Below are 25,892 nucleotides of genomic sequence, written 5' to 3'. Positions count from 1 at the left end.
AGTGAATAATTAACCTTTTACAGTACGTTGTGAGCGTTACATGGAATGTACAGTTTATAAACAGACACGTGCTTTTATCATTTTTGAAATCGGTAAACGAAACTGATATGGGTCTCCGGCAACTGAGCTTTGTACTGCGGATGTGACAGTCACTTCTTTATCTCTATCGACATAAAATGATATGACGTCATATGCATCAATTTTAAGAATATATCGAAGTAATTCTCTTACGTTTAATCTGAAGACCACTAATCCCAGAATTCTCTCTGCTGCTACCTCGAATCCTGGTTCACGTCTCACCAATCCTTCAAACAACTTTGCCAAGCGTATACCCTATGTAAAGCAATATTTTGGTATATGATTTTTAGAGAAAGGCTTGTACTAGTATTTTTAAAACGTGGTGAATATGGTCCTGGATTTAGCTGTGATAGCGCACTTGACTGGGTTCTGTGCGCATGCGTGTGTGTAATTGGTTTACGTCATTCTATTGTTCAAGTAGCACGTGAACTTGATGTAATTATGAACTGCTGAATTACGAGTTACGAAAACACAGAGTTACAAAAATGACCACGCCCATATTTCAGAAACCACGCTCACTTTTATCGAACCAGGCCAAAATAATAACAGAAATAAATTGTTAGTGTTGTTAAACGTCAACATTTAGTAACACAAAGTTTAATTAACAATAACCCGAACTTCGAGTTACGGGCAACATGCAAAATGGTGAAATTTGGAATCGCCAAAGCGGGCGGTCTTATATACATACTAACTGAATAGAGTCTACCAAGATTAGTGTTGAGGGGAACACCCAATCAGCAAATTGAATGGACAGACAGACAACAAATGGGCAGCCAATAAACAAAGCGGACTGGTCCACCAATCAGCACGCTGCAAGCGGCATGCAAAAGAAATGATGGCTGACGTTAGGTGTTATCTTCAAATGAAAGCCCTGCATGTGTGAAGTAGTATTTTTTCAGCTTCTTAAAAAATATATTTAATTCTTATTTATAAATATGTTTTGGAGGTCAGTTGTGCAAATAGTTGTGTCACTAAAACAGCCACTTAATCGCATTTTGTTTTTATGAAAGCCATTGTGCATTGTGGGAAATTTGAGAACATTATTTATTGACCTACCTTGCGCACGTGACTTTGAAGACCTTTGATTCCAAACGATCTGATAACGAACCACAATTTCAACGCTCTGAATCGTCTGCTAAGTGGTATCTGCCAATGCTGTAAAATAACACCAAATATGGTAGTAAGTTTGTGTAATGTCAAATATGGCAGTGAATTGATGTAACACCAAATATGGCAGTGAACTGATGTAACACCAAATATAGTAGTGATTTGATGTAACACCAAATATGGAAGTAAGTTGATGTAACACAAAATATGGCAGTGGATTGATGTAACACCAAATATGGCAGTGGATTGATGTAACACCAAATATGGTAGTGGATTGATGTAACACCAAATATGGTAGTGAATTGATATAATACGAAACACGCACAGTAAATATTTACTTACCATGTAATCAATTGCGAGGCCTGAAATGAGAGAAACAAAACAAAAACAAATTAGTAAATCGTGATATGCAAAATATATGTTAACGAACAGAGACAGAAACAAGCCCGTCTAATTTGCTCTCTATTTTTGATGTTTTGTTTTTGTTCCAGTATTTATGAAGTTCACTTTCTTAAATGGGTCACCGCAACACAAGTTCACAACTTCCGGTTGTGATTGTATGGCGAAACGATTTATTTCCCACCTATTTAATGTAATTTCCATCTATATTCTCATGTTCTAGTTTACATGCTATACAAAGGAAGGTTCACACCAAAAGACTCCTGGTAATGTTAAAGGGTGGTTGTCGTCGAACCACGCATGCTCGAGATATACGAGTCTCATATAAACAAAGATGGCGACTTTGACTGTTGCGCAGATCAAACTAAGACGTTACCAAGTCTTAGTTTGATCTGCGCAACAGTCGGTGGTAATTAATGTAATCTTTCATTAGAAGAGCGCATTGGATTGTGTGAAAATCAATGTTTATCAACACAAATGTCGCACATGCGCAGCGCGACGCTGACTGCCGCCATTTTACTAGCCGACTACCATGCACCGAGCTACGTACAGTGACGTGATGGTGTGAACTACTGCGCCGTAATTTCCAGTCATGTGATCCATGAATCAATTTTCTGTAGGCGCTCTGTTTGGCATGACTATTCTACTTACCTGTTTTATCGTGTTTTAGGTACAGTGGGTTCACGTTAAACGTACGGTGAAGGGAAGCACTATTTTTCACCCTGCATTGTGGGGGGAAAGGAGTAATTATATTAGTTATACGCCAATTCGTCTATGGTAAAACTGGTAATGTGTACTTCCACCTGTTTTGACCCATGAGCTCCATGTCAACTCCACCGGTATCGTCATGGCTACCTTCATTTCACTCAAATTCACTGATTATTGTGAGACTTGTTGAGTGGGGGAGGCTCATCAATTGTACATATGCAGTAATGGCTCAACTGTTTCTCGTAGACCGACAAGCACGAAACGAGCTCCGTGGTTGGATTACCGGTCAACTTCATGCGTTGATCAGCCAATAAACGATAGTCTTACATCTGTGTTACATTTGTTTACTTACCACATAGCGGTACAATCGAAGTGTACCATCAGCCACTTGCTGGGGTTGAATGCAAATGATCCAGCGTACTCGACGCCTTTCAGATAACCGCGATACTCGGGACAGAGGAAAGCCGTCCCAGCATACGCTGCGTCAATATGCATCCAGATCTTCTCTTTCTCGCCTGAAATGACATAATACCCACGTGACTATATGTTTCTCGAGATTTGTAAGCTCTGGTTCGGATTTGATTTGGTAAGTAATATTATTTTTCTGTTTACTACTTTCTTGTGACAGCTAGATGACAAAGCTCTTCTGTGGCGTAAGAGAGATGTTACTATATTCTAGACGACAGACGACTAAACAACCAATCGAGGTTGTCGATTTGACCGACAATGCCTTCACCCACATACGCCATTTTGACTCCACAGAAGCGCTCCGTCACTAGAGGGCGCGATTTATAGGAATCTGGCATTGTCACACTTTTCAACTTTTATTATTGTAAGCGCCGGAGGTATCCCGACATGCAATAAAACATGACATACAGCTTAGAATATGTAAATGTATTAAAAAAGTGTGTGACGTCAAAATATGTAGACTGCACTTTAGTATTGCTGTGGATTTGTTCACAAAAACAGAATGTCAAGTATTGGTGACGTCACTCATCCACTTCGCTAATTTATTTACATAATCGCGGCACACTGATACTACTAGTATACGCATAGACTTACAAATTGGACCGAGTTCGGCCATGTCATCGAATGCGCAGGCGCCAGTGGTCCCCAGAGTTGCACAGAGCTGTTAACAAATGAAAGAATAAATACACAGATAAGCATTGACAGATTGTTGAATATTCGCTCCCAGGACGCCATGCGATTACTATCGATGTTTTAAAATACACAGTTTCCGCCGAAGTCCCAAGGAAAACAAGGTAATACATCCGGGGAATCGCTAAGGATTCATGCGATCCATCTACCCGACGCATCGCACTACATTAGTATTGACACAACCACGTGACCTTCGACCTGCTCAGATGGAGCGTTGCAAAACACGGGAATTGCTTTTCAAATCTCGCGAGATGTCGAAGGCACGTGGTTAGTGTACGTTATGTGCATGCTACCGCTGCGCTCTAATAAACAAAATGCGATTTTTTTGTTACTGTGACCGTACGTACTTGTTTTTCGAATACAAAGAAAGCAAAGGATTGAAGAAAATAAATGTCGCTGGTTAGTTGTATCATGAAGTTTGATGAAATGTTTAACTGATTAAATCCACATGCGCATATAATTTTTGGTACATACCATTTATTAAATGAACATGCCGACGTTTTTTCTAAACACCTGCCTTTAAGCCGAAATTTAATATTACAAACAAACAAACACAACTGTGATGTTAGCTTGCTGCAAAATCGACATCGCAGTTCTTGAAAATCATAACATACTAACGAGCAACGTCGAAGCCAAATATTTAAAAAAAATGTATCTGTATTTCTTTTCAGTTTATGAAGTCACCAAGATAATCATTTCCGCAAACTAAGTCCTGTGAAGCGGGAAAAATGAAACTTCAACAACTGTAATTACTAGAATAGTATAATCGTACTTCAATGAAATCTGGGACGGTTTTACGTCACGTGACCGTATTGCATTGTGGGTAACTTACATAGAAGGGTACCAATCCTTTCTGTTTGTCTTCGTCGATGGCTTTTTGTAGCGCATCGCCTCTCAAGCTTAAATTAGCATCACTGGGAATAGTGTGTATTTTGACCATGGCAATTAAACAAGCTTTCTCCACTGAGGAATGTGCCTGAAAGTGAAAATGACATTGAATTTGGATGTTAATAACTTTAAGTTCCCAGAGGCGCTCGACCTTAGCATTGACTCTGTGTACGTGGAGATATTGAGTGGTCCTGTCTGTGGTATACCAATTATATATCTACTCAGGAAATATGGGTGATATAACCATTACTGACTACGGGGACGCTCAAATGCAAAATGTACACGTCCTTGGGTGTACATTAGGTGTATCATGTGTACGGCGACGCGTACTTATTTGAAGTTGATTCCGTGCGTACGAGACCATCAGAATCGCCGTTAATGTGCCAGTGTGGTCAATATTTTGCCACGTGGTTTACTGTAGCAGCAGTGTTAGGTCATTTCGGCCCGGGTGCAAATAACTTTGGGAATGCGTTTTTTTGTGTGTGTGTGTGTTTTTGTTTTTTGTTTTAGTGTAAGAAAATGTTTGTATGTATGAAATACAGAATGCACACACGTATAATAATCTCTGCCATGCGTCGGATTGGAAATGGGTATCGTGAAACTGACTTCCAGGTCGTCGGAATGGCGATTTTAGTTGATACACGTTGATTTTCCCACAATCCAGTGCGCGGCTTGCATTATTTACCGCCTGTGACTCCTTCGATACCTTCTAATCATCTTAAAAATCACCTAATTACAGCTTGGTAACGTCTCAGTTTGTATTTGTTGATCTGCGCAAAAGTCAAAGTCGCCATTTTTGTAACTTACTGTGATCACGTTAAAGAATACACCGAATGTTACTTTCAGCAGTTTGCTGGACTCTGATTAAAAACATGTCTAAAAAACACTATTACATCAGTTTTTCGATTATTTTTTTTGTTAGCTCGTATCAATAGAATCAGTCAATTTAGGACTGCCATGATAGCTATCTGAAAGAATTTTGGCAAACTTTTTCCGTAAAGACGAGTTTTTCTTTGCTCATGAATATTAATTTATGCAAATTATATGATTATTTCAACCAGTCGTGTCATGAAAATCTACAAACCCTCGATACGTACATCACAAACGTCGAAGTGTATCGAACATACTTTCTGTGACATAAGCATATTCTTGAGAGAAAACATCCGGGCATTTTCGCCGCCTAGCAACCACGACCGGCGATAACAACGGTCGAAAACTCTCTAAAAAATGTACTTTGTGATAGTTGTTGAGACTCCCCTGAACAGTGTAACACGATTACTTCAACAATTTGATTATTCAGGACTGTTTCATAACTGAGTTTGTGCTGTTTTCACCGACCGGCGTTCCACAGCAGCTCGCGTGGTACAGTGGTGCGCGTCTTAGCAACGTGGTTAGTTCTGTGACGTAGCTTCGTCCTCGAGAATGCGCAGCAGATACGTACTGCATTTGTTCTAAGCTACAACTTGTTCTCAGTCTGTCCACGTAAGATAGTTTATCAACTGTCTTGGAGATTTGCTATTTTGACGTGTTTGACTACAAATGTATGAGTATCACGAAGTGACGAGCGAAACATAAATATTGATGCGAAGATTATAGCGTGCAGTCATAGTTAATCTAGAAGAATATGTTGGAATATTAAGTTGTTGTTTTTTCGAACACAGGTGTCGTACAATAATCATCCTTCGCAGACGACAGTGTGAAAATGTTCCTATAGCCAATATTTGTTTTTTTTTAAATGTTCTTTTTGTTCAATGAAAACAAATAGTAATTACGGAAAAAGTTAGTATTGTACACGAACTCCAACACTACATTAGCCCTATCCGTACCCTCCAACGCTCTCCAATTGAATAGTATATGCCATCTCCTGTATCTATACATCTATAGTTATGTATACTAGAGGGTATGTGCAATTGACTTACGAGGCTTGGGTTGAGGGTTGGAGTTAGAATTAGACGTGAGGGGCAAAATAAACTCTTTCTGTAAACAGCGCCATCACAGATGTTGAAAGTCCAAAAAATTAAACCGATTCAACTCCAGCGAAATTAGCCTTATTTGGAAGTTGACTCAGCTGACTACTCCCTTTAAATATATTAGTCCGCCATTTCAAAACTTGCCGTTTCCCGCTAAAATGTTAATCACAAATCGAATGATTGTTTATTCTGATAGCATATGGAATAAAAAAAAAAAGTTTTAAATACAAACGTGCCATCTTTTGCAAAAAGCCGCTTTCAAAATAGAGAGAATTACTGGTTGCCTACATGACTCCGCGGATTGATACATTTTACACTGTGTGTGTAAAACTGGAACAGAAGTCTCTGCGTACACATGGAAAAAGTAAAACACGATTCGTTCAGTTAATTTTCTCCTATGCTAAAACATTGGCGATAACTGCAACCCTTCCTATGTGTTAACGTATATAATTGGGAAATAATTATTGAAGGACGGCGGTCGTCGCGCCGCGTTCTGTTCGATATGGGACTCATAGCGACGCATACAACGCGTGTAGAATACATGTTTGCTTACATGAAATTCGCGTACGCCGCGCGCAGCGACCACCACCCTTTTCCTAACATCTCCGTTCATCTTGTTTTCTGGTGAATATTTCAATACAATTTCTTGCTGGAACGGATTCGATTCTCCGCGTCTAACAGTCATAGAACGCAAAGGTTCTAGTAGTTTATAAAGTTAGTCATTTATTGTATGATCTAATGACTTTATAACTTTGAATGGGCAGCTCTTCCCTTGCGTTAACCGAACATATCTTTCAGATTTAGTGGGCACAACACGTTCAATTAAATTGAATAAAGTAACCGGGTTACTTAAGCATAACTACATATCGAACATATTCGACTTCAACTTTAAATTAATGCACAAGTATTCTGTTCCAAATGTAATGGTTTACAAGGGGACAGTAAATACGACAACGTTGGAGATGTAACACTGTCCGCGGGCAAAAAAATAGTCGCATACTCTCGCTCTGGACGAGATTTTCGTGGAACGAGCGACTTATAAGGAAGGCATATTTCAAAAATATATCCGCATAGTCTCTTCAAGTCGACTTAGTTCATAGCCTATCTAATACGAAAAGAAAGGAGGCTTTTTCCCGAATTGATACCAACAATAAAATATTCACAGCTAAGTTGAGAGGGTCGCGTTGATCTGATGCAATACGCATGTCACGTGCACTTGTTTCAGGTTTCTAAACCAATGATGACTCAGTATTGTAATTCATGCAATGACGCAATTGGCTAACGATGCTTTCAATTCGAACGAGATGTCAACGGTGTCTCCCATGCGACCAATTGCATACACATGGAGATCACGTCCACAAATCCTCTAAAAGCCAATTCAGAAGTAGGTGATTCGTTTAATCCGTCATTTCCGTTAGCTACGGCGCTGTTTCCGGTATGTGATCATGCTTTTCCTGATGTGAGCTGACGACCTACGATGATTTGACGATGATTAATCTGGTTTTTTTTTTACGTTTTAAACATTTGTTCCAGTTACGTAGGTGTGTCAAATCGTTTGTTCTCAATGCTAACTTCTTTGTGTCGCGCGATTATGACGTCATAAAGCAATTCAGCGTCCAAGTAGAATTGGTGCTATACATAGAATTCCATATGTGGAAAATTCATGGAAACAATATGGTTTTACGCAATTCGATCTATCCTAATTTCCTGTGATTTGGTCAGTGAATACCAACCCACGTGACGTATTCAAAACTTGTACGCTATCTGGTTGATCTATATCGAAGTCAACAGAGAGTGAATCCAGTTGATAAATAATTCAACATATCAAAATGCGAAAAGATGTCGAGAACACAACCTCGTTCTCATGAGACCGGCTTTACAAAATCCCTCACCAGAATGATGACGTCACTGCAGGGTCACACACGTCACTCCAGTTAGTGTCACAGTAAGAGCGTGGCGTGAATGCCAATAAAAGCGGAAATCTGAAGATTCTCGGATTGAAACAATCGCCATTTTACAGGGTGAGGTTAAGCCAATATTAGTGTCAAGACTTAAGTCGCGTGGCTATTCTCGGGCGGACATCCGGGCATTTCCACCGCCTGGCAACCATCACTAGTGTAAACAAACCCCGAAAACTCTCAGGGAACTGTACTTTGGGCTTGGTTGTGGAGACTCCCCTGAACAGTGTAACAAGATTAGCCCTCTACATGTGTGACATATATCAATATGGCTGTTCAGGATTACTTCAAAGTTGAGTTTGTGTTGTTTTCTCGAATTTTCACCGGCTCGACCGGCGTTCCACAGCAGCGCGCACAGAGCCCATAGAAATGCATGCATAGTGGTGCGCGTCTTAGCAACGTAGAACGTCTGTGACGTAGCTCCGCCCGAGGATTGTTACAGTAGCGCAAAGGAAAAAAAAATCTACTCTCAAAACATTGGCGTCTCTACCTGATACAGTTGGGCTATGTTCGCTTCTGACTAGTAAAGACTGGTTGAAACCAGTTCCCGCAGTGCTATAGACATGGGTCCCACGCGACGTATACAACACTCCTAAGTTGTTTATTTTCGTGAAATTCAAACGCGATTGCGTGGCGACTTCAAAGTACTAACGTATATAGTAAGGACACAGTCCTTTTGATAGAGGGGTTGTGGTTTGAGGACCCAATTTCCACTAAATTCCAGTGTGTTGTTTCACACTGTACATGGTATTAAACAGAATGTACATTTTTAGTTAAATCCGAATCTCGAATTCTTAAAATCCAGACTTGTGGCAAAATGTAATCAAGACCTGCAGCAAATATGAAATTATCTACATTACGTCCAAAATTATAAAAGAATACATAGTAATAGGGGAAAAATATGCATAAACATTTTTGCGGGAAAAAAATATGGCGCTGAAAGTGTTATACGTGTTGTCGTTAGCTTTACTGTCAGACGACATTTCAAATTTGGTAATTCGTCGAATCAATCTCTTTCACGTATAAACAATAAACTACACACGTTTTGTGATTACATTCCCACGTCATTCATACGTATGTGTCGATTCTTTGCGCGCGTGCTGTTGAATTCACGTCTGCTCCGTGCGATTTACACATTGCGCGAATTTCTGAACTAGAACACGTTACCCTGGCACAGGTCTGAGTATTCGTACCACCCACGCACGCGCCTGCGATTCACGCGTTAAAACATTTGTTTTCCTGTTTATCCATTCTACGCTATTATATATATATCTATGTACACCGTGTCAAGGCTACCCACACTTTGGGAAATGAATTTATCCTCTCCCCGATTTAACAGTTCTGGTCAATGGAAAGTACGATATCAAAGTACACACTCATAGCGAATGAAATGAAATTAGTTTGCATGTTGTGTAACAATCTATACATTCTCAATACAAATGTTCGAGAACGTAAGCGCAACATTTGTAACACTAACATTCGTGTTTTTCCTGTACACTGTTCAGTACTAGTATTATTTTTTGCTCACAAAACGAAGAAACACAAAAGATATTTTAACTACATGTACATTTAACATTCAGAAACAACATATTCTGACCAAAGGCCAAACATATAAACAATTCTGTGTTCATGGGATCCGCTGGCAATCTGGATTATTTTTAGATTAGGCCAAAAAAAAATGTTGACGGGTTAGAAGATTCTCGCAAATGCTGAGACCTCTGACCGAGAATTCCCAGTTGTCTTCCTAACCTTATTCATTTTTAGCCATTGTTCACTACCGATGGTCGTCTACCTCAATGTTTGTATTTTTTTTGCTTTTCGCTTTGAACTTTATGACAGAATAACTTCAAGAAATATCCGATGAACACGACTTGGTTATTGACTGGCCTAAGAAGCGTTATACATTGATAGAGTTGTACCTGGTCAGAGCAGTATACCACCAGTCGTGATATAACAGCGCCCTCGTCAAATTCTTGAGGGTTCCCACAATCCTCCTTGATTCTAGCAATGGCGTCTGTTCTAGCTGCCAACATGGCGATAAGAGTAGCTTCACTGGCAGTGCCCTGTAACATGTGTAATAAAAGTGTATATGTTTACTGTATAATAGTACATGTGTATGTGCATGCCTAGGTTATTTACAACAACTAGCACGAGATCTTCCAACAGAAAATTATAGTCCGGCAGGAGTCAATTGAATCGAAGCTTACATATATAAGGCAGAATTTGATTCGTCGGAAAAATATGTTTACAAACAAGCTGCTCTCTGATTGGATAAAATGACTATCATTATGCGAATGTACATTTTCATTACGCGACGGTGAGAAGGTGTGACTTGTTGACAGACAACTACTAACCTGCAGAACGCCGCCACCTCGGCTGCCTGGTGAGTTATGAAGGAAACATGCCGGTAAACCAATCGCTTTGGCTGTAAGGGGATTGGTGATATGGTTAGCATAATATAAATTCTAGTGTGTTGTTACAGGGTTAGGTCGGCCTCGAAAATAGCCGAGAATATATTCTTGGACACGTTGTTATAAGTTTCGTGTCAGCTGATAGTGAAAAGGCAGCCATACTACCACTTGATAGACCCCCTAGGTCCCAACAAAATAATGATTCATAATGTCGTCTGCTCACCTAACCAGTCCATCACTATGACTTCTAATTCTGTGCACGCGGGACTGGAAGCCTGTATATGAAAAATATGTAAATCAATAATGACTCCGAAACAACAAAACATTTATCTCATACTAATTAAAATGAAATTCAGTGATATTGTCAATATTGTGGCAATATATTTCTATATTCAAATCAATTAATTTTGAAACAAACGGCGCCACTACTTTGTACCACATTACGCCAAAAATAACAGATTTCCAAATATGTGTCGTTCAAGCCTCGTCCCCGTATCAGGATATATAGCAACCTCTCTTCACGAAACCGTTCTTTGTTTCCTCCAGTTATTCAAAACATGTCAACATGAAAACAAGATACGAACAACCGGTTTTGCCACACTTTCGTTCCGACCCGGTGACGTACATGTAACATGTATTTGTTAAATCAGCATATAAGTAAAATACATAGTACTAAGAGAACACTAAAATTACGATTTATTACCAAAAATAGAAGTGTTGTAATACAGCGTCATTCGGCACGTAAAACAAAGTCAAATTTGGTCAAATTGCGCAGACGATAACGACAATTTCAACCCACACTGCAATGCTTATAAATACGTCTGTCGCCATTTTAGAAACAGGACTGTCAATAAATAAGCTGTCCTCTGATTGGTCAGATGGTAAAATGTTAGGGTCACATAACCAATCAGGTACAATGTAAAGTAGGTTCACATTGAGTCTAACAAGGATGCGGCCCGTATCCTGAGGTACTGCTATTGGCGCTAGATACTGCGACACGTTGTAGTCGAAAACTATCTAAAAGATATTTTTTGTGTTAGAGGAATTCTGCTTGCCGTAAATTTGTTCGAGGACAGCCTTAACCAGCACATGAAACAATGCCAAGCTACATACGATAAATAATCCACCTATCTTTAAAGTCGAAACCTAAAATCAACAATTTTGTTTTGAAATTAATTGAAAAAAAAAACATTTTAATATAATATTCAGTTTGTCGATTTCTTAATGCTTTCTGAGAAGGATGATGATACTGAATTTAATGAAAGAATGACGTCATTCGATGTTTCCCTCGTGACGCAAAATCCACTCATATCGGTCGCCATGTGTATTGAACTGAAACTAACGTCACGACACGAAACAAGAAACCACTCTATAAGTCACTCGAATACTGGCGCGTCTAAGTGTAATAAGCTAGACAAACGCACCCTTTCCCGCGGACAAACTTCGAAAGTAGGCTTCAAGTAACCGATTGAGTCAGAATCAATAATGAGGTTTCTATAGCGAATTGTAATTGATACAATCGATGTCAATTGCAAGCTTTTTAGAAATTCCAAACCAAAAAACACACCTTTACGTTGTAGCGCGTGGTTTCACGCTTGTGTGTCGCAGAGACGTGTAAATCACGAGCCTTACCAACGTCGCTCTATAATGATCATATTTGGATTAAAGCGGCGAGGGGTGCACGGGAATTGAGTCCCAAGCGACGATAACAACGCACGCTAAATCGCAAAGGCTAATGGTTGGACGCTTGCTTATAAACATCGACAACTTGAAGCTATAGCCGGTTGCAGCATGCACAGGTGACGACTACGCCGCTTTAACGTATTATTTTTTTAATAATTTCAGCTAACAATGTCACGATAAAACATATTCGTCTCGCGAGATTCTGATTCGGAAAATATCAGCCATATTGTAATCGTTTGTTTCGTTACACGTTTTTGTTGCATGTTACAAGGAAGTTGTTACATGTTACTATGGTTTTGTTGCACGTTTTTGTAACACTTACTAGGTCGCCATGTTACTAGTTTTTCAATACATGTTTTCTATTACGTGTAACTATGTTTTCGTTACATTTAAATATGTTAATTGTCGTCACAGGTCAAACGCCATCCTCTTTTTACTTTCATTATTTTATGGTCTTCCATAAAAAAACCTGGAAATGAAAATAAGATTGCGTCTCTGAACAATCTTCCAAAAAAGAAGTCTCCGAAATGTCACAAACATTGATCAAAATATACATGTTCGCACTGGTAGGTGGTACCGGTACACAATATTGAAACAATGGACTGGAATTTATCAACAATATACTTATTATTTATAAAATACATTTTGGAAATTCGTCACATTGAATTAAAACAAGGCATAACATAATGAGACTGAGCCCTACACCCTCCCCGTGGCTTTCGTTGCGTATGGAAGTTATTTTCACGAGTGATGCGGTGTATCCCGCGGCCGTACTTTCACGAGTGAAGCAGGATACATCGCATCACCAGTAGATGCACCAGCGTCAAGGAGACGTTGAACGCAGGTTTTACGTGCGCCGCGGTTACTCAGTTTTCCAGTTATGTCCGCTGCTTTCGTCATTGACTTCATGATCGTAGTCAGCTTATTTATGCCCATAAGTTAATTTCAGAACTATATTCTCTTAGCGATGGTACATGGGACGATTTGAACCGGATAAAAAAAGCAGACGAAAATGCGTTTACAAAATAAAAATAGTTCGGTTGCCATATCGACCCAGAAAATACCAAAAACATTATTGCATGGGTGATATGCAAATTAGTTTTAGTCAAAATAAGTGACTGCCTAAAAGTACCATCAAATTTCATTTCACTCGGCAAATATATTCATGTATCCCAAAAGAAAATCATCGTACTTCTATAAATATTGTTTATTTCTGCACAGTCCTAGTAGAGTGACTGTGATTTCTGCTATATTTCGAAAAACGGTACTTCTGAAAGGACTACTGTGTTTGCTCCCAGATCTCATTTGCATATGGGTTTTGATTTAAGGGAAGAACCAAATAAACTGCAGTACATATGTAATAATATGAGGTTATTACGAGAATACCTTAAAGTATGCACGAAGACAGTACAGCTGGAGTATCTGGATGCGCGGCGTACTGTCTGAGTGCATACTTTGAGCTATTCTCGTAATAACCTTATTATATTACATCTTTTCTTTCCAAGGATACCCCATGGGAATGCCGAAATCCGAAATGTTTAGAACAGAATCAGCGAACTTCTTTGTGTGGAGTTCAGTCAAACTCTGGTGGCAGTCTTGTTTGTTTTTATTATTAGAGGACGCTTACGCGCGTAATCATTAAATATTTGGTATTTGCATTTCCTAATATGGTAGTATGAAAATACCCCGTAAAATACCGCAAAATTACGGCACGCTGTAACTTATGGCGTTACGGCGACAGATGTAAAATAATATATAATATATTGTGTTATTGGGTCAACGATGTTTTGAAATGAACTACGACTTTTATAAATGTAGGTGTTTTTTTTTCTTTCTGAAAGTAGCTATGTAGGAATCATCGGCAATTGTTAGGAGGGATGATTTCTCCGGGCATTAATTCTCAGTAGTATTTATAAATACGTGGGCAACGTAAAAGGTCACTAATTCGCAATGAATGGGCACTTTGATTCGCGTCATGCCTGCTAACGGATACCGTCTTTGCTGTCAAGCAACACAAATATATATATTTGTTAGCCTCCGGTGGCAGTAATTTAGATGAATTTCTATGACATTCACCACTTGTGAATAAACTACTTCCGGTTGTATATTCACCTAAATGACATTTCCCCAATGCGTTAGAACTTAAAAATGGAGATATATTTGAGACTTCCGGCGAGGAGATATTTTGAGAAAAATTACACAAAATTATGAATAACGGTGAATGTGTATTATCAATAAGGCAAATTGCGCTGCTATGGAAACCTTTACTTACCCAGGTAAATCCCAGGCAACCAATGGCGTCCGCTAGCATGTCGCCTAGCAACGACGGACAGGAATTCAGAGCAGGAAAATAGGCGTGCATATGAGGGCTTTGCCAGTGAGTTATCTGTCAGGAAAAAGAACATGGCTTTGTTAAAAGCAAACTCGTAAATAAAATGGCAAAATCAAACTAAACGATCATCCGGAAATTATGATACGTTCCTTTTAATCACGTGGTCATCTAAGGACAAATTCACTGAAGATTGAGCGAGATATCTTGAAGCAATGGGAAGAGTTAATTCAATATATACACTCTCGTGATGTCGAGGCAGGTGACGAGTGTAATCCGATATATAAACTCGTATGTTGCCGAGGCGCATTACAAGAATACCAGTAACTCAACGGGCGTCCACATAAATTAATTAATTTACCTCACGTTTCATTACGATGGTGATGAATTTCGAATAATTAATTTAGTCCGGTGCTTTAGAGCAGTGTGAACTGACAAAGGTGGCAAATTGGCACTTATAGTGAGTTAATTAACCTTTTCACCACCAGTTCCCTCTTTTTATTACAAATTCACAAAATAGTTCCGTTTATAGTCTGCCCTTTCCTACAGAAGATTGGGACATTTTTTTTAGTAAAAACTGAAAATTGACTCAAATTTTGTCTGATGGCTCCAAAATTACAGTTCATTTCCAGAAATATTAAAGAATATAAAAACAAGTGCAGCGACATTTGGCTGAGAATGTCTAAGGGTGGAAAGGTTAAGACTGTATGCTCAGTTCATATCCAGAAAACCGAAAAGCGCCTGATCCAGTCAATAATAACGAAATATAATCTCCAATATCTGTCTCATTCAAAGACACAGTCAAGTATATATCTTATTCAGGCTGTTACTCGCATCAGCGGCCATAATCAGTATCAGCGGCCATAATCAAATTCCGGAAAAATAATATAGACAGACATACCCCTGGCATTATCACTCTTTCAATGTCTTTGAATATATCTTCCCAGTTTTCCCCGTCTATAGGTGCTTCCTGGGGAATCAGATCTTGCATATATCCAGGCTGGACGTCAGGGAAGACGTTACGTAACCTGATGGTTTGAAGATAGTCTGCTATATAGTCCACCATTTCTTTACCTGAAGCAAACCAAATGATTTTGATTTAATGTATTTGTGTTGTATCGGCCTGGGCTGAGGCTGAGGCGAATGGTATACGCCATGTGAAATAGATAACAGGTCAGTCACCGAGGTCATTATTTACAACGGTATGCCCAGTACATTATTTTAGTAAACTTTATGTAACCGCATGAGGTGAAAATATTGAATCAATGTCATGTGATTAACCTGAAGTTTCTAATTTTAAGACCGACTTGAGAGCTATGTCTTGAAAACAGCATTGACTATTTACATGTGTATATGCAAATTACCATCCCTGTAATTGATTGGTTATACGTAATCATAGCGAAGAAATCTACAGTTAAAAATATTAAAACGGTTTCGAATTTCTAGTGAAAACAAAAAATGCGTTGTACACGTCGCATCTGACCCATACAAAACATGACGCACTGTAAGAACCAACCAATGCAAACGAATGGATTCAATTGTCCATGATATCTAACTGTAAGACCGTCGCTGATTGGTTCCTGAGTTATATGACGATTTCGGTTTCAACAACAGCCGAGAATGTGTTCTATGTTCTTCGTGTAATTAGGTGTTCGCATGCAAGGGATTTTTCCACACAAAAACGACGAATTCGATCTAATTTTGTTAGCGGTTGACTTAATATTACGCACAACGGGTCGTTTGCCTGTGAAAGATTGGTATTTTTTTTCCGATTTGTGGGAATGTAAAAAACGTGTTTCACAACTTGTCCGTTTATTTAGTTCCATGTCGTATTCAAGATGGCGGCCCCATTTAGTAAATACTAGTCTCACCTTTATTTTATTATCACTTGTGCGCCAACTGTATGTGATTTGAATGGCCTTTGTGTCACCCACTTACGTCTTAGTATCGTGCTGTCAATAGAGGGCGAACTATAAGGAAGGTGTACTAGTATTTTCGAGATTCATTTCATACAAAACCTGTCACGTGCAAAGAAATTGTTACAACCAAATCGTTACCAGTGTGTAACCACTAAAGGTTTGTAAAACACGAATCACCGATTCACCTGTTTATACAAATTATTTTTTGAATTGATTTCTTTATATTTACCCGTGAAATATATTTAATTATAAATGCAATCAGACGAGCTTTGAGTAGTCGTCCAATCTATAATAAAACACACATCGACGGGCCTGAATTACCACTAAACAATGGCATATCGTATCTTTCCGTGTACACTCAAGCTCATAAGAAGTAACTATTTCCGTCGGGCACTTTCAGTCCTTATATCCGAACTGCACGTGTTTTTTTCGAGTGAAAGCATGCCTACACAATTACTTCCGTTTGCCGCCTCATTGACGTAGTTCCGGTCGTGTATGGAATACAAGATGGCGGCGGATACTAACGCAGGTTCGTCGAGGTTCAGTGAGGAATATCTAGACAATGAATGAATATGACTTTTGAAAGAGTGTTATTAAATATTGATGCTCAATCAACGCATTTCCTCAATTTAACAAATTCGACAGATGTTCTACTTTTGTAAATTGTGACCGCATGCAACTGTCGTCTGCTCATTATCTGTTTGACGTGTTCCACACCTGTCCTTAAATCGAGGGCAGTGTGGTATGTTACACGTGTTTCTAAGCAGTCGTCAGAAACTTGTATTTGTTATAGACCATCTGCGGGATTCGGTGTTTTTGTTCGTAGTTAAATCTGTATATTCATTAAATCTCGCGTGTTCGTTATCTCACATTATCGCGTACGCATGACGTACTATATGTGATACTACCGTCGGAAACTGTGATGTGTGACCCACACAAAATTAAAACGATAATTTAAAATAAATACAACATTTTACTTAATGTAGTGAAGATAAAAATCGTTGAAATTGTGTTTAGGCAAAGGTGTGAATGGTACACAGGCGTACACGTGACAATATGACTGTGTGCTTCGGGTTGGCCGAGGTGAGATTTTACAAACAAATATTTTGATTTGCATAATAGATAATATGCATAATTGGTGTCAGACGTTTTGACATTCCGCAAATGGATAACACCAAACGTCTAAGCGAGGGGCGCGTGGGAGATAAAAATCGTTGAAATTGTGCTTAGGCAAAGGTGTGAATGGTACACAGGCGTACACGTGACAATATGACTGTGTGCTTCGGGTTGGCCGAGGTGAGATTTTACAAACAAATATTTTGATTTGCATAATAGATAATATGCATAATTGGTGTCAGACGTTTTGACATTCCGCAAATGGATAACACCAAACGTCTAAGCGAGGGGCGCGTGGGAGCGCTTGTTAGATTATTTTGTAAGTTCTCGGAGACTAAATATTTAGTATTTGGGATTATAATAGATATACATTTCTGACTGTAGATTATGTCAATGTAAGGTTCTTTCTAAATAAAGATGACTAAATTCCCCAAGGCTTATCTTTAATGAATGGAAAACGCTTTCTTTGACAGTTTCTTCTTAGCAACACTGGTGAATGTTCACCGCAGGTCCATTATCAAGTGTTGCTAGGCAACCGTTGAATACTAAGCTGAATCAGCGCGAGAGTTTCATCGCGGTGAGATCAGGAAACAACGATTCGACGCACATTTCATTTTTTAATATTTCCCTATGCTAGCTGCTTGGCCAAAGTCGCGTCTGCATCCGAGGGATTCCATTAAAATATCATGAATTGTTTATGCTGGTTTCAAGTAATTTTACAACGTGGTCTTCTATTTGTTTATTCAGTGAGTTCGGCGACAATTGCTTCGGGATTGGCGAATCAGTAAAGTCGTTTCTAACAACTGCAAGAATTGAAAGCTTTTTTTTTTTTCATTGTACGTTTTTCTGCACCGCCGTGCATAAAACACCAAATTTGACAGCTTTACATGCTCCGACAAACCATTACATATATTGTAGAATACTTTATTTTCGCTTGGAATTTATTTTCGCTATTTTCGCTGAAGGGATGAAAATAAAATCCGGTGAATATACATTTTTTCCTATATTTTACATTAATCTCATTAAAAATCAGTGAAAATAAATTCCAAGCAAAACGCCCCAAAAGCCTTTTCAGCGAAAATAAATTCCATCGAAAATAAAGTATTCCACAGTAAATACATTTACGTAGACAGCATGCAGGAATTCTATAAGGTCATCCATCCGGGTACTTTTTTGAAGGTAAACACATTCTCTATAAATGAAAGTTTCTAAATGTTTTAACATGAAAATGTACAATATTACAAAATATTGCTGTTACTTTGCAACAAGTCCCAGAAAATGCCCGGATATGTGAGCTCTTGGTGGGTTATGCAGTGACTTTAACAAACTAAGGTGGGCATTCATGATTTCTAGCCCCTAGTTCGATACTCATGGATATCGTGCTCTTACATCAATCAGAATTCAAAGTGAACGTTTCTAGCCACCTTATTCGATATAATTCATGAATATTGTGCGCTTATCATCATTCATATTTAATTGTCGACATTTCTAGCCCCCTTATTCGATAATCATGGATATCGTGCGAAATCACAAACGTGGTAACTCGTTGTCGTCGCAAATGTCGCCTTAATTTGCGGTAAATAGGTTCTCTATTTTTTTTTTTAATTTATCTGCACGCTCACACAGTTATGGTGCGTTGAATGTGAAAATGGCGCCATCTAGTAAGCTGGTAACCAATCAGATATTTAACTTTAAGTCACGTGATCCGCAATATTAGGTTGACCCAGTATGTGACGTAAGTTCATTATGGTTAACATTAGAACTTAAACAACATGTGTAGTATACAACCGATTTGAAAAGATATATGTCTTGCTTGAGATAGAAATAAAAGCTACGCACCATACACATGACACGAGAGGGCGCCTTTTCCTTGAGAATACTATTATGTTTCAAGTTGGAATTTCAGGTTTGAAGCCCCGTATCACGTTTGGCTGATCACGTGACACACCCTCCATTCTGGGCATGCTTAAAATGTTGCCAACTATTTATAGACCACGTGACGTCAAAATTGTTTTAAATATATAAATAAATGACATTATATTTTGCGCAGTATTTTGTTGTAAATTGATTGACGTTTTCGCTGTGATTGAAACATAACATCACGTGGTACGTGACGTAGATGACAAGTGACACAGTGTAATCAAATTAGCTGAATGGTGTTCTTGACTGTATGCGATGTGTCTTCGATATATGTGTTCTAGTTAAGCTCACACCTTTAACGTTTTTAATGCCATATATTTCATCGCCAAAATTTGGGTGGAGAGTTTTCCACAATTGTTTATATATTTACTATTTATTGGCCATAGATTTGATCAAATATTCACACAAAAAAACATAATTAAGATAATTAAGTAAGTTAATTCTGTGAATGAGGATATGCAAATTACCTAATTAATATACACATATGGTACATAGAATAATTTTGAGTTTTCGAGTTCACATTTTTTCTGTATTCACTACCATCGTCATAAATCTGATCAAATATTAAAAAAAAAAAACATGAAAGAAGTAAATTCTTGAAAGATGACGTTCGCGCTCGATTATGATATGCAAATTACCTAATCAATGTGCACTTATGGTACATAGAATAATTTTGTGAAAGGGACTCGAATAGTTAACGTAAAATCGAATCTCGACAATCCAAGCGTTTTATGCAAAATGATACTATTGGTAGAACCAATCATCGTGGCTGCATCAGTCAAGGTGGTTCTCACATTTTCAGCCTACTCATTCGATTCGATTTTGTATTTGCCGATTAATTTGTATCACTCTGAATATGGATTCAAGTATTCATAACCAGAACCCACGCGCGCAGTGGAGACCATCGTCGACATTTTACGTGCACGCGAAAGACAGAAATAGGCATTGTTCACGTGACCAAAATGGCGTCCCACGGCGACTCCTGTGCTTGCAAGTAGCTTTTGTTGATATCATAAGGCACTAATTATGATTACATTTACTCGTTCTATTGACAGTTCAACTCCACTTATTATATATATATATATTTGGTATTTGCAGAGTGGATTTTCATTTCCTACCATCGGAAAGTGGAAGATCTGTGTATGTAACAGCCACGCATGTCTAATCATGTATGATTACATCAGCAAATGCGCATGCGCAGAAAGAGCCGGACGTTGCCGCACAATATACACCCATGACGATTAACCAAACAATTACATACATGTATTTACATGTATATACAGTGAATTTCATAAAAGCGTGAATGTTTTTCATGGAAATCAGTGCAAATATTGTTAAAACAATCAGCCTTTCATTGGCTACAGAAACCATCTGCTCCATACCCATAAGTCTTTGCGGGACACGCATCCCTTAACGCGTTGTGAATAATACTTCACTTCCGAGCATGTCACTGCACATATACCTGCAATGTATTATGTGATAGACCTTTCTGTTTTACGTAATGAAAATCCGTCACTGACAACTCCATAAATTTAATGTCAATTTTTGTAGATCTTTCATAATATTAGAATTCATATAAATAATAATACGACTTTTTCATTCCAAACCACCGTGCAGAATTTCGAGCTATGAAGAAATAATTTCGCTATAGAAGACCGGTTAAAATTTTGATCATTTTTCTATAACATTTCGGATTAATATTTCTGTGTCAAATGTCCAATTTTCTTTTCTTTTTTGACATCCCAAACGCATTAACTCGAAATAATAAAAGTACGTAGAAGATGGCATATAATCTTCAATTCAACTCGAATATCGAATGTTATTATTGTCAGAGATTGTCTGTGTGTAGCAGGTGTGTGCGACTCCCTAAAGATTTCCATCAAAGTGATCTTTCATTCAGTAGATCTTTGTGTACGGCACACGACGTGCCATCTTTGAGGGGTTTTCCGAACTTATACGAACTTATACGAGTTAGTAGGTGACTACAAAAATAACTAGCACCATTACTACTGACTGTGTTTCATCCTGTCAGGTTGTTCAAGCTCGGAAATAATAGTTCACTGTCTGTCAGAGGGCCTTGATTGCGCACAGTGGGTGACCTGAGCTTGCTCCACCACGCTTTGTGGTGCTTCTCCCTCCAACCTGCATCTCGTTTACACTATGGAATGGCCTTGGTGCACTTTGTCGAGCGCCATTTACATCAAGGTCCTTCAATATATATACAATTTATGCTAAGAGAAAGTGGTCTTCGCGCAGCGCGTTCTCGAATTTCACACATGTATTTTACACGTGTTGTGTACGTCGCTATGAGTCCCATGTCGAACAGGACGCGGCGTGACGACCACCGCCCTTATAGGCAATAACTGTAGTATGTTTTCACCATATTGTATGCGGTTTGTGGGTAAACCGCGGTAAGCACGTATTCCCGATAGTTACTCCGGTGTTATGGAGTCACTTATTGTCAACATTACGAATGTTGTCGATGAATATTATGCTGTATTGTATCGTGTTACATTACTATATCGTCTGCAGTTGCATAGCGACTCTGCAAGGTTTTTCCCATGAATACCGAGATCTGGCGATCACGTGGTCATGTTCGTGGCTTGCAGTCTTCGGCCAATGATCGACGCGTTTCTTCGTCACAGCATGGAGGTAATAAGAATTACCTCCATGATCACAGTGTACTCTTTATTCAAATCTGAAGACTTGTAATCACCCGACGGTAAAGACGGAGAAATAAAGCTGCACTCTATGTGAGGAAACTTGTTTGTTTGTTTTGGGAGGAGGGGGGGGGGGGTCATGCAGTATTTCTACGGTGTAAGTTTAATACCCTATATCCGGCAAACCACAGGGAGTTAAAATAACTCGAGTAAAATTATTTTTAAAAAGGTGTCTTTTTTTTTCCTTTTTAGGCCACACCGACTTAATTTTATGGGTGACATCCGCGCGCGCATTAGTTTTCGCCTGTTCTCAACACACACAAAAAAAAATCTCCAACGACGAGTCTTCACAGATCGGTTTTCTGCCCGGAACTTGCCGACTCATATTGCCGCAAAGCGCTGGCTTGTCGTAAAACTCGTTTTGGACTACCTCAAAACGTGCAAATGTTGTTGTAAATGATCTTCTGCACATGCGTATTGCGTTGCCGGGAATTCCAACATGGCGACCACGCCACCAAAACACGTGAGCATAATAGTTCAGAGAAAAAAATGGACGGATTGTTGTAGACTAGTACGCAATTGACGTCGGCCAGGGAGATGTGACGTTTACACAGCTATACGAGAGATCGGTAGCGGCAAGCGAGTTTCGCCCAGACAACTTTAAGGACATATTGTCCAGAGTGGCTGTCCCGCGTTTCTTATTATTTTTCTTTTTTGCATTTTCTGATTCGGATAAGTGAGTAATATTTTGATCATATGACGAATTTTCATCAAGATACATGTACATAATTTTTCTGCATCCAAATTTGTGTTGACTCTCTGTTGGTGTTTTTTTCTCAATATTGAGCCTCTTATAATTTGTTACATAGTTGAAGTAGTTCTAGAGCATTTTTGTCTACACTTAGACTATCTGAAATGTCACTTTAAAAGCTGTAGTTTGAATGTCAAAGAAATTAATTTCCAGTTGCTGACCCATTCTTATCACGGAGATTTAAGGCTCGTTATCAACATTTAATTTGGTGTTTTCCTATACAGCTCTTGACTTTCACATTTCAATTGATTACACATCGTGAATGGCCCCTTATTAATATTAAAATCGTTATTACAAGATATTCCAACTTCCTGCTTTCTAACCGTAAACAATGGTCACGGTATTTACATACAATATTGGTAGGATCGTGTTTTAAGAGATGAGAACCACCCAAACTGGCCTACTTGTGCAGTTCCAAACCGGGTCCCAAAGCGTAAAGGGCGGCAGTCGTCGCGCCGCGTCCTGTTCGATATTGGACTCATAGCGACGTATACAACGCGTGTAAAATACAATGTTTGTTTACATGGAATTCGAACACGCGCTGCGCGACGACCACCGCGCAGTAATGTTATGAGTCGTTTTCCGGTATCGTTTTAAAGGACGACGTCAAAAGATCGATGTCGGATAAAAAAAACTTATTTGCTTTAGTTTGGGGGTGGGGGGTTTGGACCTCAAAAAGTTTCCAACCTACAAAAACGATTTTATTTTTTAATGAAGTCAAAAAAAATCTTAGAGTATTTGTAGTTCGTTTTTTTTTCTATCCAATCATGGACAGAAATAACAGAAAATGAAAAAAACAAACATCCAAGACGAGAAAACGGTTTGGTCCGAGTGTAAATATGTGCGTCAAATGGGGTGCATTTGTAAAGTCTTTTTACACCCACCGACAACCTACTGCTATGCCATACTACTGTCCGGTTATCAATTTGTATTTAATGGTGAATGTAGTCTGACGCCATGACCAATATTTATCAATTAAGTTTCAGTGGGGGTGGGGGGTGTTGAAAAAAAACTAAAGGAATTAAGTTTTTCATCCGACATCAATCTTTTGACGTCGTCCCTTAATGTGACTTGTACGTCCAACCGTGTTACATCAGTAACTCCTGTATCCCTCCGCTTAATAGATCACCCAACCCAGTTCATTGACAGTGTCGCCCATGGGCGTATGGATTTTAATGATGTGAGTGAGGCGCCATTGAACTGGAGTACACCAAGAACGAAGGAGAATGACGTTTCAACAATGTACGATTACAAAAATTGAGTTTGATGAGGTGTTCTTTTACCACAGTCCTTGGCAAAATGAAGAGAGAGGCAGTTGCTATGGCATTAAATTCCATTCAATCAACAATCACTGGTTGCCAGGGTAATTATATTTCATTCATATTCTCGTTTGACATTTACCTCAGATTTCTACTTTTGTCACAGTGGTTCTTTGACAGTTTCCTACTAGTATGAACTATTGCGCAGCTATAATGCGCAGTACGTCATTAACGCGAGCCTTATAAGGAAAGTAGTGATCCTGCCATCTAAGGATATTCATGATGACGTGCCAATTCTTCGTGCACGAATAATCAGTAAAAGTTGCAATAAATAAATCAACTTTTAAAATCAGAAAATTACTCCAATATAAATGTCGTTTCGCTTGACAGGCAGAAATGTGCTCTCCCACGGCATCGACACAAACATCTACAGCAATCATTTTGTAAATCTTCAACAACAAAAATAAACATCGCCGTTTTTTCGGTTTCCCGCAAGATAACTTTGTTTCCGGATTCAAAGAAAACGCAACGATGATCACGCGATGTGGTGTCATTTCAGGTTTCAATAAAAAAATTCTATGATCACGCCAGACTATCGTTTATTGTTTAAAAAAATAAAATGCAAAAAATCCAAATATAAACACTTTATAATATTTCTGAGTAACTCTGTGTGTGTACAACTCGGAACACTCAGTGAATATATTAGTGCTCTCATAATAAAGCGGAGGGGTCGTCACCTGCGCATGCGCGGGAATTGAGTCCAAAGCAACGACAACAACACACGCTAAAACACAAAAGTTTGTGGGTAGACGCTTGTTTGTAAACAATGACACGCTATGGCCGTTTGCCGCATGTGCAGGTGACGACTCCCTCGATTTGATCACATTTCCAAGTGCACGTCAGACGACAAACACGAAATAGTATTACCGTTATTAGTTCTTATTCCAGTGTACGTCTTTTCTCTCTTAATTCAATTCAGAGACACAAAGACTTGGGTGACGTCATTGACAGTGACATCGAAATCTTATAATTTTCCTTATTAATTGTTATTTTATTAATGCATATCTTTTTTTTAAATTAAGTGGTATTTCTTGGAAACAAAAGCTGGCCGTTTGTTATTAAATTATAGGTTAAATTGTTGTAATAACTATGTTTTGTCATGTTCAATGTCAGAACGCGCTTTAATGCTTGGTAATCAGACAACATGATGAGGTGAAAATTGAAATAAATTACACTTGGTCGTTCATCCACTGATATGAGCAATGGTTAGCCAAACATCGTGACCGAAAATATAACAAATATGTTTTTTTTTTTTCATATTTTGTTTAACAATGGTAGGGCATCTCCACGTGACTGTCAGTGAGATCTGGAATAGTGCCGTGTAAAAGTCTGCCTCAAAAGTCAAATGATTTGATTTTGATATCAATGGGACATTTTTAATTCATAAAAATTGATCAAAACTGACAAGTTGAATATTGAATGACGTTGAATAGCGTACAGAATTTAAATCATGAAACA

The 25,892-nt window shown here is 38.7% G+C and overlaps 1 protein-coding gene across 1 annotated transcript in view; it reads right to left on the bottom strand.

Annotated features, from left to right (window-relative positions):
- LOC100313635 (histidine decarboxylase) overlaps window positions 1-25,892 on the bottom strand; it is a 38,974-nt gene that overhangs the window by 2,455 nt on the left and 10,627 nt on the right. The window contains exons 2-13 of the mRNA NM_001168096.1: window positions 15,591-15,763; window positions 14,633-14,746; window positions 10,901-10,952; window positions 10,621-10,691; window positions 10,186-10,329; window positions 4,283-4,426; window positions 3,355-3,421; window positions 2,645-2,807; window positions 2,236-2,306; window positions 1,528-1,547; window positions 1,135-1,233; window positions 232-333 (exon numbers count right to left, since the gene is read on the bottom strand). Of these exons, the coding sequence (NP_001161568.1) occupies window positions 232-333; window positions 1,135-1,233; window positions 1,528-1,547; window positions 2,236-2,306; window positions 2,645-2,807; window positions 3,355-3,421; window positions 4,283-4,426; window positions 10,186-10,329; window positions 10,621-10,691; window positions 10,901-10,952; window positions 14,633-14,746; window positions 15,591-15,763 (1,220 nt within the window). The remainder of the gene's footprint in view (window positions 1-231; window positions 334-1,134; window positions 1,234-1,527; window positions 1,548-2,235; window positions 2,307-2,644; window positions 2,808-3,354; window positions 3,422-4,282; window positions 4,427-10,185; window positions 10,330-10,620; window positions 10,692-10,900; window positions 10,953-14,632; window positions 14,747-15,590; window positions 15,764-25,892) is intronic.

Source organism: Saccoglossus kowalevskii, chromosome 20 (genome assembly GCF_978046115.1).
Source record: "Saccoglossus kowalevskii chromosome 20, keSacKowa6.1, whole genome shotgun sequence".
NCBI classification, from domain to species: Eukaryota; Metazoa; Hemichordata; class Enteropneusta; family Harrimaniidae; genus Saccoglossus; species Saccoglossus kowalevskii.
This window is presented reverse-complemented; position numbering and strand designations above follow the sequence as displayed.